Here is a 19,064-nt window from a genome sequence, read left to right as displayed (position 1 = left end):
CTCTTCAAACCCTTCCTAAAAAGCATCCCGGGCCCCACGTGCTCCCCAAGGCGCTGCTCAGCCCCAGGCCGCCTCCAGCGCCCGGTACCGGCCCGGCTCCTCCTCAAGCGAGGCCGGGGCCAGGGCCAGGCCCTTGGGGAAGGCCGGTAGCGGACCGGGCCAGGCTGGCAGCCAGCCGGCGGCCAGGAGGGACCGCCTCCGCCTTCCCCTTCCTTCCCTTTCCCTTCCCTCCCCGCCCTCCTGCCTCGCCCTTTTGCTTTCGTTTTTCCCTCAGCTCGGCAGCCGGCGGCGGCGCGGCCATGGAGAACGGGGCCGTGTACAACGATACCACCGAGCCGCACTGCAAGGAGCCCCACCGGCCCTGCGGCTGCACCCGGCAGCACCTGAAGGGCTGGAGGCTGCCGGCCAAAGTGCTGCAACCGGTGAGACCCTTCCCTTCCCTTCCCTTCCCTTCCCTTCCCTTCCCTTCCCTTCCTTCCCGTCCCTTCCTTCCCTTCCCTTCCCTTCCCTTCCCTTCCCTTCCCTTCCCTTCCCTTCCCTTCCCTTCCCTTCCCTTCCCTTCCCTTCCCTTCCCTTCCCTTCCCTCCCTTCCCTTCCCTTCCCTTCCCTTCCCTTCCCTTCCCTTCCCTTCCCTTCCCTCCCTTCCCTTCCCTTCCCTTCCCTTCCCTTTCCATTCCTCACCTTTCCTGTCCGCTCCTTTCCGCTCCTTCCCTTCCCTTCCCTTCCCTTCCCTTCCCTTCCCTTCCCTTCCCTTCCCTTCCCTTCCCCATAACCTACAGCTTTAGGCTCCCCCGAGCCTAAAAATTAAAATATTCACCAATGAAGGCTAACGGAGGTGGCTGTACACAGAGGGGTTATTTCTGTGGGTCAGGAAGGAGCTCGCTTGAGCAGAAAGCCTGGCTTGAAGCACAGGAGAGGCAAAGTCTGCGCTTGCTGTTGTTTGCTAAGCTGCACAAATTGGTAACTGAAGGCTGAGGTGGCAGCAGTGGCACTGCCTTTTGGACAGGTTGAGGTTGTTTTGTGGTGAGGAACTAATGGGCTTGCTTCTTCTTCTTCGTGTCCTGGCTGCAGGAGCACATACTAGCACCTACCTGGTGGTTGCGTGCCTCGCGTGACCGAGGTTAAACGCTGCGGCCAGCGTGGGTCCGCTGCTCGGTGTCCTCGGGGTTTAAAATCAGAGGCAAGCCTCACAGAAAACAGTACTCTCGTCCTAGGGCCTCACTGGATGAAAATAGGCAGTAGAAACCTTTGTAAGGCTGTGGGACTAGGAACGGCTTGCTGGGTCCCCCTCCCATCGCCCCCACAGCCCGACTGTGAGCGTACCAAGCTGTGCTGTGCGCCACCGCCTCGGGGAGCACATCTCCCACAGCAAACCTCCCAGCAGAAATCACACCAAAACATGCGACCTGGGTGGTGGCCGGTCTGGATGTGCGTGTGACATTGCAGTGCCTCGCTGCATACCGGGCAGTCCCATGCTCACCTGGAATTGGGGGCTTATAATTCTGCTCGCTTTTTGCCAAGCGTAATGTTTATTCTTGAATGTGCTCAGCACCGGGACACCTGAATCACGCTCCTGTTTGTTTCCATACTCAGTGACGGACTCTTCCCAAGCATGCTGGTGTGGGCTTGCTGGTAGTGATGTGAGGAGCACTGGTCGTACATACCAGCAGGGAGTAGTGAAACCGCAGTGGCAAAGGGCCGCTGACTGTAAATGTGTCAGCGAACATTTTCCAACGAAGTGGCTTCTCAGTCAGATGTCTCATGCTGGGAGGAATCATAGGTGATTTCCAACCCTTTCTTGTTAACTCACTGTGCAGAAAAGAGGATGTTCAGTTTTTAAACTTTATCTTATGCAGAGTCAAAAGCCCCAGCTGAAAGCTTAAGAAAGCAGTGCTGGTAATGCTAATGCTGCCAAAAGTAAAGCTTTCTAAGAGTGTTATTTTTTTTTTTTTTTTAAATCACACCCAAGAATGCTATAAGTAAATACAACAGGATGTAAAATGTTACTTCATCTTCTAGAGATTAATTAAGTAAGATCTGCTGGATGTTGCTCCCAAACAAACAGATCATTACAGATCAGTAGTTTAATGGAACAAAACAATTGCATATGCAACTTTACTGGTGTAGCAACGTCTTCAACTGCTTACCTGAGCAGAGGCTTTATTTAAAAAGCTTTCTAGGAAGGAAAAAGGTAAGTTATTAAGGCCTGTCTTAGCAAGGATGGATAACTGCTTGATAGGCTCCTAAAGAAGTAGCAGTTTATGGCCTATAGCAGTCCTTCAATAAGAGAAAAAAATGAATTATCATCATTCACCCTCCTCATTTCCAACAGTTTCCCCACTCCTCCCCCCCCCCCTTTTTTTTCCATTTACCAAAATGCACAGATCTTCAGCTCTTGGCCAAAGCACTTACAGCAAGCTCCAGAAATTACTGAAGGTGGAAGCCTCAACATTTCCAGTAGGAGAAATATTCCTGTTTTAGGAAAGCATTGGTTGTTTTTTTATTGGAAGTCCCAGTGATTGTGGTGGTCATTAACATCTATTAGGCTTGTGTTAGAACCATGATTGTTTGTTACTGTTGGGACTGCACACTGACAATCACACGGGTGAACTGCTAAACTGAATTAATTTATGCACCCTTCTAAACGGGAAGGTTTTGTACTGGGAACACCACTGCTCTGTGTTTTCACAGGCCTATTGGAAAGTTCATTGATTTGCTTTATTTTTGTAGCATTCCTTTGTAGCCTTTTGCTTCTTAAATCTACTTGAGAAACGCGACATTTGTGCAGAAACTTGCAGTAACGTCAGTGTCAATGAAAAGTTCTTGCTGGCAAAGGACCGAGGAAGTTATTTAATTGCTGGTGTATGTATGGGCAGTTGGGACTAATCTGCAGCAATGCGGGGCTCTGCACGAGAGGAAAGGAAGGTAGCAGCTGCCTGTTCGTGTCTTCAGGCGCTTCCTCGGTCTTCAGCATAGAAGAGGCTCTGCCCTGAAGGTTTAGCTCTGAAGAAAATGAGGAGCTCCTGAGCTGTCCCTCTCTGCTTGTTACTGACAGCTCAAACAAAACCATAGTGAGTTTCTGGGTGCTTGCCACTAGGAAGTTTCCATAGGCTCAGTGTGGAGATGGCAAACATAAAAATACAACAGAGCAAGCTTCAACTGCTTAATGTAAGCCTGTACAAGTCTCCGCTGATCCCAGGACTAACAATGACCTAAGGTGGCTGTGCTTGCAGAACTGGGAAACTGAATAAAACGTAACAAAAGAGCCCTCTTATGTTTTTTGTGGTAATGTCAAGAAGCAAATTAACAAACCCAGGCAGAACTCTCTGCAGCTTATAGATGTGCTGCTGATATACTACTTTAATCAAAGTGCATCATTAAAAAGCTTTGATGTGAAGAACTCTCCTTCGTTATTCGGCTCATTAATAAAAATTTGAATACTGACTTGGAGAAGTCCCACAAAGGACGCCAGATCAACCCCTCAATCATCCCTTCTCCTCCATTTTTTTGACATGAAACCCTTTAAAAGTACTCCTTGGATGTGATTTTTTTTTTTCCCCACTCATTTGCACACTGAGTGGAGAGGGTTGTTTGCAGTTACTTAGACCATATTATGGTTACCTGGGCTTCTAAAGCCTTTTAAGGGCAGGTTGCTAAAAAAAGACCTTTTATTTCCTTTCTGTTCTGTCTCTGGTGAAAGTGATGGCATTCAGTTTTCAGTGCTGATATAAGGAGGCAGAAATATAAATCCCAGAAGGGAGGGGGAGAAAAATATTCCTTGGGCATCTGTAGTAATCACTGTGTTAGGCGTGAGGGTTTCTGAGAAATTTGCTTTGCTAGCCAAGCACAAGAGAGAACTGCGGCCTGACTGTAATGTGTCAGTTTCCCAACTTGCGTTTTTCCCTTTCTGAGATTCTGTTTACTTTACACCAATGCGTATTCAAAGCATGATGTTTTCTGAGGTCTTGCTTAGTTGGTGAATTTACAGTTCCCACGTGCTAAATCACTTTTCTTATTTTTACTGTCCGAAAACTGAAACTGAAGACAGGTCATTATTTTCCAAAATAAGATGCAGATATAGCATCTGCAGCTGTTTTGACATGCAATTAACTGGAAAATGACAATTCTGAATTCTAGAATTAGATTTTTTTTCATAGAAGAGCTGTCAACTTCATTATTGCCCATTTACTATCATTAAAAATAGGATCATCATCCCTGTATCAGTCTTGATTTTACGGCTGATTCTGATTCCTAATAATTGTTTCAGTCCACTGAACTCCTTACTGCAAGGATCTATATCCTCTGTCAACTTTTTAGGATGAAGAAAACCAGCAAGAAGTGGCCAAAATGAGAGACTATTTAAAAAAAGCAATATCCTTTCTTGTACAGTAAGATGGTAGAAGATCCAGCAGCAGATGCCTGGTGTCTGTACGGGAATTAACTCATTCTTTCCTCGAAAAATACTGCTGCAGGGAGGCTAACATAAGCTTCTGCAGAGATTAAACACTGTCCAACATAGCTTAAACGTGGTTTAAACATAGTTTGAAGTTTTGGTTCCTGCAATTGAGCTTCTGTTGTTACTGGTCATAAACACACGAGCCATTAGCTATACTTTCTCTGAAGTTTATTGAGGGAGATAACACCAGCTGCAGGCTTTCAGGGAGGTAGCTGACTGGGTCAGAGTCTTCTGATCCACCCCAAACCCAAATGCATGTAAAACTAAATGCGGTTGTAAGTGGTAAGCAATAGCATTTTTGCTTGTTCTGACTGGAAGCTGTATGTCTCGTGCTGTCTGCCTGCTCTGCTTCCTACTGCACAAAGCCACGAATGGGAAGTCTTTAGCTAAAGGCCTGTGCTTGGTGGTATGTGCTCAGCTTAACCCATGGAGTTTGTTGACTGACGTTAACATCAAGCCTAAACTGTGTCGTTATATTTCTACCTGTGTTATCCATAGGTATCCATATCCATAGGTAAGTAATGGTAAATAACCATAAAATAGTGCAGAACCGTACCAAGTTCTTTTTAGATTTTTTTTTTTTTAATTTTACATCTGCCTTCATTAATGGCATAAATATTGGAGACATCTGTTTGCTAAAGATATTGGTGACTTGATCTAACACAAGTACGTTATTTGTTTGCAGTTTCTCTCTCTTCTGGCTGTTATTTTTGAGGAAATTGTGGAGGATTGTATCAATTGTGGTGGACTTTACTTCTTTGAATTCACAAGCTGCAGTGCTTTTCTTCTGAGCCTCCTGATCCTCTGTGTGTATTGCACTGTTGCATACGAAACCTTCGGGAAAGATAAAGTAAAGAGAGTGGTAAGATTTTTTTTTTTTTAAACAAACCATTTAATGCAAGTGCTTAAAGATTACTGTGGAGTAAAAAGGCAATGCAGAGTGAATCTTTTATTATTCTCTAATTAAAGGGTAGATTAACATAGGTTATATTACAGTTAATAAATAAGTTAACTTTAAGAGTCTTTTTTTTTTTGGCAGCTTTTCCTTAATTGTCATGTTGGTTACATGCAGGATTTTAGGACTTGTATGAAAGTCTTTCACAAAGACCTATACTACTACAATCACAATATATATGTATGCATATGGAACACACTTTACTACCAGCATGATACTTGGAATTTGCCTGTTTATGGTATCTATTTTTCTCCTGTGTGTAGCCTGCCTCCTTTTTGGTAATAATTGTATTTGTTCATGCTTTTGTATTTCAGACGATACTGTGGTGGCACAGAGTTGCTCTGTAAAGTCAGGGAGGATATTGTATTGTTGTATGAATGTCCCTTCCTGGTTGTCTTCAGTGCAAACGTTAGTAGCGTTTTTACATGAAGGTACAGATAAGGGAGTGTATTAAGATTTGATTGAGCAAGTTTACTTACAAGTTTGTAGTTTCCCAAATGTATTGCGTATAGAATAATGCTAGCACAATTGACCTGCACTTGAATTTGACTGTGAGAAATCATAGAATCACAGAATGGTTTGGGTTGGAAGGGACCTTAAAGATCATCTAATTTCAACCTGCTGCGTGGGCAGGGACGCCTCCCACCAGACCAGGTTGCCCAAAGCCCCATGTTGGTGTATGAATGTTGGTGTAATGTATGAAATACTGAAATAATAAAAAAAAAAAAAAGGAGTGTGTAAATTAGACTTTTAAAAATAGTTGATGATACTGAATATTGTTTGGCATACATAGTAGTAAAATCCAACAGTGGGGTTGTTCAACCTGGGGAAGAGAAGGCTCCAAGGAGACCTACAGCAGCCTCCCAGTACTTAAAGAGAGCTACAGGAAAGCTGGGGAGGGACTCTTTGTCAGGGAGTGGAGTGATAGGACAAGGGGGAATGGCTTTAAACTGAAAGAGGGGAGATTCAGATTAGATATAAGGAAGAAATTCTTTACTGTGAGGGTGGCGAGGCACTGGAACAGGCTGCTCATAGAAGCTGTGGATGCCCCATCCCTGGAGGTGTTCAAGGCCAGGCTGGATGGGGCTTTGGGCAACCTGGTCTGGTGAAGGTGACCCTGCCCATGGCAGGGGGGTTGAAACCAGGTGATCTTTAAGGTCCCTTCCAACCCAAACCCATTCTATGATTTTCTGAAGCTCCCATGAGCATCAGTGTTTCAAATTGTAAATTCACTGGCAGATTAACTTGGTTGCTGTTAGGATGCTTGTTCTTTTTCGGGTAGTATATCTACAATTCTGTAACATTTATTTTTTATATTTCCAGAATTTGTGGGCCATGCTAGCCATAGGTGTCATTTTCCTGTTAGCTTCAATAGTTCTTGCTGCAACGAGCTCTGCGTTGGCTGCTGAAACTACTGCATGTGTAAGTCTTACAAGTGTATTATTTACTTTGCATTTATCTTGTATCTTAATTTCTCTACCCTTTAAACCTCACTCAGTCTACGGGCAAAAAACTGGGCAGGGAACAGAATTCAGTGCATTACAAGTTTCAGGAGGAGCTAGCTGTTTCAGAGCTTCTGAAACTTAGCTTAGGAAATCCGAAGAGTAGGCATTCCTCGGATGCAGGGCTTTCCAGCAGTCCTGCTTGCGGCTCCCCGGCAGCTGTGGCTTGCTTCTTGGTTCCTCACTTAAGTTCACTGCCTTGGCTCTGTACTATTCCCTGTCATCTGTCACTGTTAATGGCACTGCCATCTCTCACAGCCTCCCAGGCTCTCTGATACTCGCCTCTCTGAAATGCCAACTTTTTTCCTCAATTGTGCTCCTGTAATGCTGCCCTCTCGCGAAGTCAGCAAGAAACCACATCTTTTGTCAGACATTATAAAGCATATGTAGAGAATGCGGGCTTGTAAAGGTTGCAATAAGAATGCTAGGTTCCTCAGAGATAAAAATAGAAGAGGAACAGGTTATGCATCTCCCACAGAACACTGGAGAGGCACAGGACAAGGCACTGTAGAAGCTTTGGGTCATAGTTCCTTACTCATTTGGTGCTCTTTTTGAATAACTTTGGAATTGTGAATATGTGAGATTAAAGATCAATTTTTTATTTTATTCTTGAATGAATAAAAATTGAATTCTGTTCCATACTCAGCGTGAGCTATTGAAGATACACACTTTTGTATGGTCATCTGTTGTGATGCTGATATATACAGTCCTAATGGTTTGATTAGTCTTCCTTTTCTGTGTGTGGTTTTTTTTTTGTGGTGATGGTGGTGGGTTTTTTGTTTGTTTGTTTTTCTCCTGGAGCTGGAAAAACAAAAATATTGGGATTCAAGACTTCATAGTATCTAACTGTTTTGGGGCAAACCTACTGCTTAATTTTATTTAAAAGTTAGTGTAAATGTGTGCATTTACATCCTTGCTTGAAAGAAGCTGCTAAAACCAACCGTCTGCTTACCACTACTTTGATATGACTAATAATGAAAGTTGTCATTAGCAAAAGGTCACATCATCCCCACTTGCTGACGCAGTAAGGACTTGCTTAGGCTCTGCTTATTTATCTCCCTTCACCTTCCACGGGTTACTCTTCTTCACTTAGTCCCTTTAAAAGGCAGATATCTCTTGGATAAATAGTCTGCTATACCACCAGTGCTATGCTTCTTCACTAATTTTACTGCAAAAAAAATAATGAATATACTTCTACTATTAAGATCTGTTTAGAACATATCCTAAGATTCACGCTTGATTAAGAGAATGAGAATTGTGACAACTTTTGCATTGAATATGCTAGAATTAAGATTTCTGATCTGCTGCTAATTTAAATGGAACCATTGATTTAATATATGAGCATTATTAACATATATGAATAGTGCAGCAAATCTCTCCAAAATCATAGAATACTGTCAATGTTTGTACTTTTTAAATTCATATGTTTCTTTCACTTTCACAGGTATTTGGATTTTTTGCAAGTGGGGCATTTTTAGCTGAGTTTGTGATGGAGTATTGGGACAGTCGGAAACGAAGCGCCAAAGAACACCCTCAAAATTCAGGCAACACTCAGAGCACCGTAGAAGTTTCCCTACTGAATAAGTAAAGCTGAACTTTCTGAAATTAGTTCCTTTTTTTTCAGTGGAGCAAACTAAAATGAAGTTTCAATGTTCTGTAGGTAATAACTTCTGTCTCTTCCTTTGAATCAATTTTTTACATGTTGCTCATCGCAAATTTTTATAGATCCTTAGGTTAAGTAATATCATCTTGAACATCATGTTCTATTTAATTTTGTAGGTAACTGGTCCTGCCACCTCTCTAGGTGGCATACACTTAAAAAAAAAAAAAAAAAGTTTAAATAGAATAACACAAGGACAACAGTGTGCTGATTCGATTTTGGAAGGAATGACTACTAAAAGATAATCTGTGATGCATAAATTCTCAGTTATGCCTTAAAGACATTTTGTATATGAACTGGACCAAATATATTTTCTACTAGTTACAAGTTAGTATGGTAGAATTCATTCTCGTACTTACTGGTCAAATGGTAAGTGTAAAAGGGATACCTAATTGCAGCTTTACAAAAATGCTTATCTTTATGTAAGGGTTTTTGGTTTGTTTTTACTAATTACACTTTTTAGTTCTGTCTGTGGAGATCAGTTTAATGAAATAGCTTAGGGTTTTTATGCAGGGGGTGATATAATGTTTTTTTTAAGGAGACAGCTTTGCACCCCATGGTTATTCAAGTTCAGACTTGTATGCCAGAATATTCCTTCAGACTATTTCAAAAGTGACAAAAGTAACTGGGAAAAAAAAATGAAGTGGCATCTGTGAGAGGAAAAAGTTTAAGTATTTTCACAAAGTGACCCAGAAGTAGCAATTTGAACATCAGTGGGAGAAAGATTACAGCATGTTGTAATATCAACTATAATTTGCAGGGTTAATACCATGCACAGCTTGTTTATGCATAGGTAATGGTGAGTTTTACCAGAATGGTTATGGACAGCACCATTTTCTGTGCTGATATCTACGTTACTAGTATGAGACTTCTTGCTGCTGGCTAACTCAGTTGGTGAACAGGTAAATAAGCACTCGTAACCTTGATTTGTCTTAAAAGCAAGGGGCCGTGAGACTGCAAGAAACACTACTGATGCAACGTGTATCAGACCAGTGAGAGACCTATCAGACTAGATGTTGATGGCTACTGTGTAAAAAGTGAAGTGGTAAAAAAAAAAAAAAAAGGCATTTTGCAGATGTCTGAGGTAGAAACAAAATTGCTAAACCTCATTTAGAGGGAAGCCCTCAGAAGTAGGGTGAACTGCTGTGAGTCAAGAGACATTCCAAAATACCAAAGCAAATGAGAAAAAGCTGATTATGCAAAAACAGTTCGTGTTTGGGTTCTCATGACATCTGTCGTATCTTCCAGGCATTAACTCCACTTCATCAATATCATTGTCTGACAGATTTATAGTCCTGTAACCTGTTGTGGCAGCATTGAGAGTAAGCCCTCCAGAAATTGTCTGAGAGCTATATTTGGAAAAGAATGAGGAAGCCATTGTAAGATAAAGCATTGTAAAAGAAGGTCAAAGGTTTTTGTTGTTGTTTTTGTTTTTTGTTTGTTGTTTTTTTCCTCCCAGTACTGCTGCTTTCTGATGACTGTGAGTTTGTGATGTTCTCTCTCTAAGCTCTGAGACCTAACCTTAACACTACACTTCACTTGGGCAGAGTACAATTTTGACAGTTGGTGTGAATCATGAGGTTTAAGCTGTAGCTTGGTTTCAGAACCATGCATAAAATACATACTTTCCTTTGTGTCATTTCCTGCTTTGTGAGGATGAAATGTTCCTTAGATTAGAATTGATTTTCCTTGTATTTATTAGTGTCCATTTGCACTAACACTTGATCTTGGTGTAGGTGTACAGGGCCTGCCGTAGCTGTGTCTGAAAACTGGGTAGGTTAGAGATGCTTTTGTTTACAAGCAACGTTACTGGTTACCAAACTGGCCACAGTGGGAAATATCTCTGCTGCAATTTGCAGTGTCTTACTTTGGGGTTTGTGTCCACAGCTATGATTAATATTTTAAGTTTGGGTTTGGTTTTGGTTGGTTTTGTGGGTTATTTTATTTTTTATTTTTCTTAATTATAATTATTTTTATTGCCTGGCATTCTACCTAATCAATGCACATCAAGATGCCTGTAGTTTCTAAATCTTGGTATATAATTAAAAGCTATAAATATGGTGTAAGAATAACACAGTGTTGCTGATATTTTTAAATGATGCAGCACAATGGTGGGGATTGTGTCATGGCGTAATTTTTCCTTTTTTTTTTTTTCCTCGTTGAAAATATGTGAAGGGAAGTATGGGTTTTGATTGCTTTCTCTGTAAGACTTTTCTCCACCTAAGTGCTTATTATTATGATACTTTACAAAGAAACTGAGTGTGCTGTTTTCCTTGTAGCTGTTTCAAGTAGCTTTTACCCATTTTCTCACTGACTCACTGATCCCTGTATGGATTTGAGGATCCAATTCTGTCGCTGACTGAAAGGGATGCATTGCTGTCAGCTAATGAAAACGACAAGTGGGTAGTCGTTTGGAAACTGGTTACTTCTGTTTTCCATGTCACAGTTACTAATGGGGAACCTGTTATTCTTAAAGAAATACATAGCGCTCCATCCCAGACACTGCGTACCTGGCACTAACCTGTCACGTAGCAGTTAAATACCACAAGCAGCTCAGCCACATGCTGGTTATAGGCTTAAGGTAATTGCTAAACTATTGCTGCCAAAACAGCTGTTGGCTAACAACACGGTTTCTATACGGTGGTACTATTAATCCCAGGCTTTAAGCTGAAGGGTTTTGTTGTTTAAAGTCAGCTGAGAATGAAGTTTGCTTGCATGTATGCTGTTCTCTGCTTCTGGGAGGCGGTGTCCTTAACTGCTTTGTCAGCTCCACAAGATGAAGGGGCAGATGCTGTCCCTGTGTCCCTCCTGGCACCTCTGCCCTCGCAGGCTAGGTGGGGTGAGGGCTGTGCGGAGTGGCCCCCTGCAGTCTTGAAGTGCCCTATGTCATGCTTTTGGTGTTGGATCCAGGCTTTGAGTGTTTCTCAATTGGACCAATCCCAGAGGATGGCCCTGGACCTGGATGAAACGTCTGTTTTTGCAGGAGCTGTGTGTGCGGCTGGATGCCTCTTACCCTCCCGTGCTCTGTCAGCAAAGTGGTTTGCACGTTTCCCAGCCTGTTTCTGATGAAACCAGCCTGCTTTACTTGAAGCAGTTTTTTAATTGCTTAAATTTAAGTCGGCTGATTTTTGACTGAAATGGATGAGGGACTGTTCAGGAGAGTGGTGGGAGCTTTGGCAGAAGGGCAGTTACGAGGAACTGTCTTAAATTTCTCTTACTGTTCGCAAAGCAACCATCCATGTACAATCTCAGATGACAGTAAAACCTGTGGAAAGGAGCAGTTGGCCATGCATCGAGCTGAGGGTTGTCTTCTCCCATCTTCACCGCAGTGCTTGGCAGTGGTGTCGTGAGCCTGCTCAGACACATTAAAAGCTTTAGCCTTTTCCAGTTGAGCCTGTCCAAAAATACTCAAAGGCTCTGCACTGAATTTCGGGCCTTGTTTACAGTGCCGTGAGAATCGGTGCAAAGGGTTCTCCAGGACGTGTGAGTACTTGTTGTGAAGAGGTTGGTCTGAGAGTTTCTCCGAAAATCTGCATGTGCATTATGTAGATTATTAAGATTTTTTTATGTGTTCTGCATTTGGCTCACATTAAAATCATGATGCTAGCAACACCCTTTGGATTCAAGTATGTGAAGGAATCGTGCCCTACTGCTTGTGCTCTGTGCTTTAAAAACAGCAGGGAAGGATCGTGGTCTTCTACAATTCAGTTCTGCCATTGCACCCTCCGACTTGAAAATGCAGTCAGTTGTCTCACACAAGTCTCAGAGCTCTGCACAAGATGTTTTTGCATAATGGCCATCATGGTAATCCTCATTCTGTTCAAATTTGTGCAATAAAAATACCAAACTTACTACGCTGAAGGGAAGCATTTGGTGAGACTTTAGAAAGGTTATATAAAATTGTCACGAATCAAAATGCTGGTAGTGCCTTCAAGACGGAAATTCATCTTTGTTCTGCTTTATTGCTGTAAGCAGCAGCAGATTAAATTTTAGATTAAATCTAAATTAATCATCTAGATTAAATTTTATGCTGTTCAGAACTATCACTTTCATACCTTTGAGAATTTAAGTGACTTAATGATTATTAAATCAGGATGATAACACAGTGGTTTTATATATTGTATAAAATAATTTTTTTTACAGTTTTGTAGTCAGTGTTGCCTTGAACTTCCATTAAAATAATTTTGAAATGTTTAACTGTTTTTCCATTCTAAACCTGTGGTCTTTTTAATGTATTATGCTTTTTTTTTGGACTTAAGAACTTTAAAAAATATTTTGTAATCATTTTTAAAATAAAATATTAGTTAAATATGTGTTTCTCGTTTCTACTGCTAGTGCTTGGTGTCAGTATATAGTTCTCCCAGAACAAACCATAGGAAATAACATCATTCTTTGTTCGTGGTTTGGAGGAAGGAGCTTGCATTGTGTTTGCCTGTTACTGGGGAAGAGGGTCCAACTTGCAAATCTGCAAAGCTGAGTATTTTCAGTGGACGTTTCCAGGAGGAAATGTCCAATAAGGTTGGTGTTGTCTCATCCCACGGGGTCCAACCAAACTAGTTTGTAACAGACTTTACACCTACCATGGTCTGTATGTTACTGCAACAAGAGTAATTCAAGTGCTGGTTTCATATTGTCTTGATAAGTTGGAGCTGAGAAATTGAATAAACTGCTAGGCTTGTTAAAGGCAGTAGCACAAACCAGGAAAAGGTGTCACAAGCAAATCCTATCTTCTGGTGTGGAAAAATGCAGGTGACTGAGTTACTAGGTTGAGGGGAAGCCACTGGATCTTTTTAAAATGTTTGTTTGATTGTCAGTAGTGGGGGTGAGGAAAAGGAAATAAACTTGTGTGCTTTCTGGCAGGGTAGCTTTTTTGTTTTATAATCCTACAGATTGCTTATTACCTGTATATCTTATAAGCAGGAGGAGAATGGCACTTTTTTAATTGTCAGCACTGAAATTGGAAAGACACAGTATATTTTTCTGTGTATCATATATTAAAGGTGAAATTCTCTTGATGAAGTCACCAGAGATGAACATAATTGTAAGGGGAAAAGGTCTCTAATGCTATTAATTAAATTTAATTTGAAAATGAGGTGCAAGTAATCAGGGCAAAATGTTGTGTTAAAAGGGTACGTCAGCGGTGGATTTACAAAGCCTGAGAAGACAACTGAGAAGATCTAAGAAACGTGAGAAAGATTGAATAATTTGGAGCATGATCACACAGTTTCAGTCCTGTTACTGCTAGAATTGTGGCAACTCCTTTCTCAGCAGTGTGATCCAAATTAATTTGCTGTAAATTAACACTACAGCAGGGCAGAACACAGGCTAGTGGTCTGCAGGTTTCCTTTGTGAGTGGCACAGGCAGCACCTGGTTGCTGCTGTCTGCCTGCCTGTTGTTCAATGCACATCCATGTTTCTTTGCTCTCAGGTGGGCTTTCACCTTAGAGCGAGGCGCACGACAGCGACCTGTTTTATCACACAGCCTTCTTCGTGCTTCTCCGCAGGAACCGAGCAAGGTTAACTACGTGGCTGGGCTGTGGGTTTGACTTCCCTTTGAATTCAGGATAGCTATTCTTGGCCTGCTAAAGGGAACACGAGGAAGTCCAGTAATGTTTTTGCATTCTGTTTGTGCCGTCCACACGGTGCAGCTGCCTGCATATAGCTGGTAAATCTGCTGAGAAGCTGCAGGAGAGAAGTTTGCCCACAAGAGGGCAAAGATGATCCTGGAATTGAAATGATCTGGCCTGGAGGATTTTGCCCTCCTCCCACCTGTGTTTTCACTGGAGTGAAAGCCCCCTTGCCCTCTCATTTTGTCAGTGTGGCTATAAATTGAACAGTGTATTTTAGTGATATTTTTTTCCAAATGCTTATTTCTCAAAATGTAGCCTGAAGGATTTCTGGTAATAGATAAATACCGTCTAGAGGAGATATTTCATCTAAGCAGTTTGGAACAGTAAAGGTTTTGCTTTTATTCCTTTTGTTTTGTAACTTGTTGAGATCTTTTTAAAAACTCATTTTTATTACGAAGTCAAGCTTCAGCTGCATCATGACACCTATAATGCTGTATTGCAGCTTTGAAGATTTCTGTGGTCTGTATTATGCTGTGGTTTCCAATGAAAGGGCTGTGGATCGTGGGTAGGCGGGAGGCGGAAGAAAGGAATGGGGAGTACCTGAGCATTTCTTGGATTCTGGGGAAGTTAAATGAGAGAAGCTTATTATCAAAAAAAATGCAAATGATGCATGCTGGAAAAAATGTCAGGGTCCACAAACAGAAATGTTGGCAGCCATAGCCGTAAAGCATGCCAGACAGGGCTTCTCGCAATTCCAGTCCTCTCCAGGCACCGCAGCGAAACTTACTTTGCCCAGCCCACATGTCCTGACCACTCATTCAGTTTGTTTCTTATGACCTATTATCTCTTGGCTGAATATTAGAACAGGACTGGGAAAATAAAGCAGCCTTGGCTGTTTTGAAGTTGGCAAGTCCTGAGGTGAGAGTCAGGGCTTTACAAGGAGGTGACAGCATAAGCACATTCTTCTGTAACGCGATTAATTTGCAGCCTGATGAGAACAGCACGCAGCAACTATCCTGCCAGGTATCTGTTGCTAGATATTCTGCATGAAAGCATGTAGTATTCTGCAGTGCTATGTTTGGAGAGTACTTCAGAACGCTCTTTAGCCATCACTTGGGTTTGTCATAAGACTTACTGATGTCATAATACTGTGAGACATAAGCACGACAATTTTCTTTACGCACCCTACCCTGGCTTAGAGAATGATTAGGTGAAGTGTTGCTCAAAATAACCCAAGACTGTCTGTCTTCAGCACAGCCCTCCTTTTAACCAGCTGTCATTCAAAAATCTCAGTGCAGACATTATCCTCATTCCCACTGAGCTGTAGGTAAGGAAGGAGCGGTTACTTAACAGTTTTGTAGTCTCTGTACGCAACTAACTGAACGCGTGGAGCTGCTACTTTACAGTAACAAGTGCTTTAGCTAAAGCTCTGCTGATTTCTCAAAGCAGCTGGGATAAAGTGCCTGTGGAGGTCTAGCCGAGGAGGTACAATACAGCATTAGAAACCGCTGTCTAGTTAACATAAGCCTGGCGGTTTTCTGCCTCACAGTCCTCCTGCCCAGAAAGGCTTGTTTTATGAATGAACAAATGTTGTCCTTGACTTGGTACAGCTTTTTAATTGTAAACTCTTGTTTCTGGCAATTGCGCCTCATTTGAGGGTAACAAGGGCATAATTATTCAGCACTCATGCATCACAAACTGCTGAGCATGAGGTATTAATGGAGTGCTTTGCTGCCACCATAGCTTAATAGCTACAGCTGCAGCATTGTGCTCCTGTTTGGCTGGGGTTCATGAAGAAGGGGTATGCAGCTCATTAAGTTTTATGTTGAGTGATTTACAGATGTAGAAATAACAGTAGGCTGTGCTGGATGGACAAAGCTCTTCTGATTTAGAAGGAGCTATTATGCCAAGAGAGCTGCAATTCACACCCATGTCGGGGAAGCCACCAGCACTGGTCTGCCTTGTACGACCCCCAGTAATCTTAATTAAAAAAAAAAAAATAGAGTTGTGCTCTGTAATTGTGTGTACTGGCAGGACTGTACTTTGGGGGGAAAAAAATCAAACCCTGCCATCGCAGCTAGGCTAGCAGATGTAATGAAAGGGAGCTGCAAGCTGATGCTTTTGGCTAGCTATGGGCTTTGAGGTCATGGTATCATAGACTGGTGATACGCAGCTCCTAGCCTGGTCTCTTCGCACCCAGCCAGCTATTGCATTAGCTCTGTTATTAGCTGAGAGGCAAGTGCTGGAATTAGGAGGTGTATGTTCTGCCCAGCTCCACATGACAAAGCAAAAGGGGGATCCCAGCCTTATCCTGAGATGTTCCACCCCTTCTGGTAGCTGATGGAGGAAGAGGCACATCTAGAGGGTGAATCAGAGTGGAAAGGTTAACTCCTGCTCTTGAGCCTTGGCTGCTGTGAATCATTCTCTGCCCTCCTCTTTCTTCGTTGAATACACAAGGGAGAATGGCTGGGTATTAAGGTCAGTCCGAATACACAAGGGAGAATGGCTGGATATTAAGGCCAGTCCTATGCAAATATCCTCCAGGAGACACGGTGCTTTTATTCTCTGTGGGCTGTAAAAATGAGGATGCAGGATGACCTAATTTCCTAGTCTGTCCTATGCCTAAGGGTTAGGTGCCTCTAAGTCTACACCTGTGGGCTGTTTTTTTGTTTTGTTTTTTTTTCCTCAAGGTTTCTAGGGCCTTGCTGCAACTCCTCCTATGCCAAGAGGGCTGCCTGTCTGCTGCTGATCTTCCTGCACCAGTGCAAACATTTAAGAACAGAACAACTTTCAGAGGCACTGAATTTAGAAATGACTCTGTTAGTGGTTCGGTGATATTCTCCTGTAGCAGATAGGAATGTCCCACCCCTCTGCTTGGCCTACCACATCATCCACACACCAGCTCCACTTCAATCGCTGGGGTATTCTTGTCTTTCGGGTAGCCCCTTCATCAGCCACAGAAACGTGCAGGTGTTTCCTTCACCACCAACCCTCACGCTGTTCTGCACACGCAAACACACAAAGTATGGGGCACTCACTTCACTCCTTTCCTTCTGCACTCTTCCCTTTTCCCCAGGTGCTTGGTTTGCCACACAGCTGTCAATGGCACACCCTCTGGGGTCACAGGCCAGCGGAGCTCAGAAGGTGAGGTACATGGCAGTGCCTCTGCACCAGGACAGGGCTAAAATAATTTTAGGGCCAGCCCCAGTAACCTGTGGGCTTTGTAGCAGTGGGCCCTTGCAGTGTTACTTACTGCTGGCTGACTTTCCTGTTGCAGCGAGGAGGGAAGGACTGCAGCTCGTTTGCTAATGTTTCAGGTTGCAGTTCATTAATTTCAAATGGTTGCTTTGTGCATTGCTGTCACTTTGGGCCTATAAAAAGCTAACGATCAATATATGAAATCTGCAACACCTAGGGCATTTTGAATTTAACTTAGTTCAAACAAGGACCCACAAAATTTTGGTTTCATCTCCACTTTCTTTTCTAGCTCTGCTCTCCTCACTCCCCACCACCCCAAACGGCAGGGTTGCTCTCAGCCTCCTTGTTATTACCCCTCCCTCTCATACTGCTGTCCCAGCACACAACAAGCAGCCAGAGTATCATGCCTTTGGCTACTCAACTCTGTCTTTTTAAAGCCTAGCTTTAAAAACAAAGAAGAACAATACCAAAGATTTCGGTATCTGAATTCTGTCTCCATGTAAAACTGAAATCTTGTCTTGGCAGCTCCCTCACCCTTGAGGCAGAAAACTCCTGTGGTGCTGCAGAGGGGCTGGTCCTGGCAGGTGATGAGATCTTGTGTGATACTTAGTAAATCGTAAAGTTATTAACCTAATAAAATCAGCACAGAGAAGAAATGACAACCAAAACCAGCATAAAGCTACTTCACCAGTTGTTTATGGGCTTTTTTTTTTGGACTCAAACTCCAGGACGGTGGGAACCCACTGTATGCGGGTCAGTCCCTGGTAATAAACAACGGCACGTACTTACTGTGTGAGAAAGCAGCGTGCCTGCCCAGGGGACACGGGGAACAGGCTCTAGAGTAGCCAGCTGTGGGTAATTAGTGACCTCTAGAAGGGACAGCCATAGGAAGGAGCAGCCAACAGCTCTTATTGCTTTTCCTGTTTTCCAGATGCTGCGCTGGAAAAAAAAGTAACCATAGCGCTTCAGGAGAGGACAACAAGCACCAGTGCGACTTTCTGACCTGCTTCCATGCAGCACAGGCAAACAAGCCGTGATGGGACCAGGGACCAAAACCAGGAGCTGCCTGATCCCAGCAGGAGGGAACTCCCTTTGCAAGGTGCAGCTCCCTGCACCTGCAGAGGAGCAGAAGACAAGCCAAGGGCACAGAACCTGCAGCTGTGCTCCAGTCTGAAAACTGACACAGCCCAAACAGGAGGCTTGCACAGAGCTCCTGCTCAAGAATATCCTAGAGCCCTGGGGTGAGGGCACTCTCCTGCCACGGGGGTTTCCCTCTCACCCTTCCTCTTTTTTTTTGTAAAAGTTTCACTTCCTCTTCTCATCTTCCCAGTTTCTACCCTCACAAAAGCATTAGTCATTCTGTAGCTTATCTCGAACACCATCTTTTTATTCAGTGTGAAACAGTTTGTGTTACCTCTTTTCTTCCTCCAAAATTTTTATTTTAATTTTCAGTGAAACCAAACCCCACACTCTACCTGTGGTGGCTCAAAGGAACTACTGCCCTCATCTCAGGACTGAAGAGGATGGACAACTTTTGGTGGGCTAGTCAGAGACCAGCGTATCCACACACAAGAGAAGGGGAACATTTTTTTTCTGGGGCTTCTACAGCTTTTGTCCTCCAGTTGTAAGAGACATTCTGATGCTCCCAGACAGAAAAACACTGTTCCAGCAAAGGAATGAAGAAAAAAATAAAAAGGAGCAAGATAACAATCCAATTATCAAA

General features: G+C 42.9%; 1 protein-coding gene across 1 annotated transcript; it reads left to right on the top strand.

The window, feature by feature from the left end:
* The first annotated feature begins 19 nt into the window (after positions 1 to 19).
* Positions 20 to 12,886, top strand: CMTM6 (CKLF like MARVEL transmembrane domain containing 6). Its single transcript, XM_040549922.1, has 4 exons — positions 20 to 422; positions 5,142 to 5,318; positions 6,735 to 6,833; positions 8,358 to 12,886. Exons 1-4 carry the CDS (start codon positions 300 to 302, stop codon positions 8,499 to 8,501), a joined length of 543 nt encoding a protein of 180 aa, XP_040405856.1. The 5' UTR covers positions 20 to 299; the 3' UTR covers positions 8,502 to 12,886.
* The last annotated feature ends 6,178 nt before the right edge of the window (positions 12,887 to 19,064 follow it).

This window comes from Cygnus olor, chromosome 2 (assembly GCF_009769625.2).
Source record: "Cygnus olor isolate bCygOlo1 chromosome 2, bCygOlo1.pri.v2, whole genome shotgun sequence".
Classification (NCBI taxonomy): Eukaryota; Metazoa; Chordata; class Aves; order Anseriformes; family Anatidae; genus Cygnus; species Cygnus olor.
This window is presented reverse-complemented; position numbering and strand designations above follow the sequence as displayed.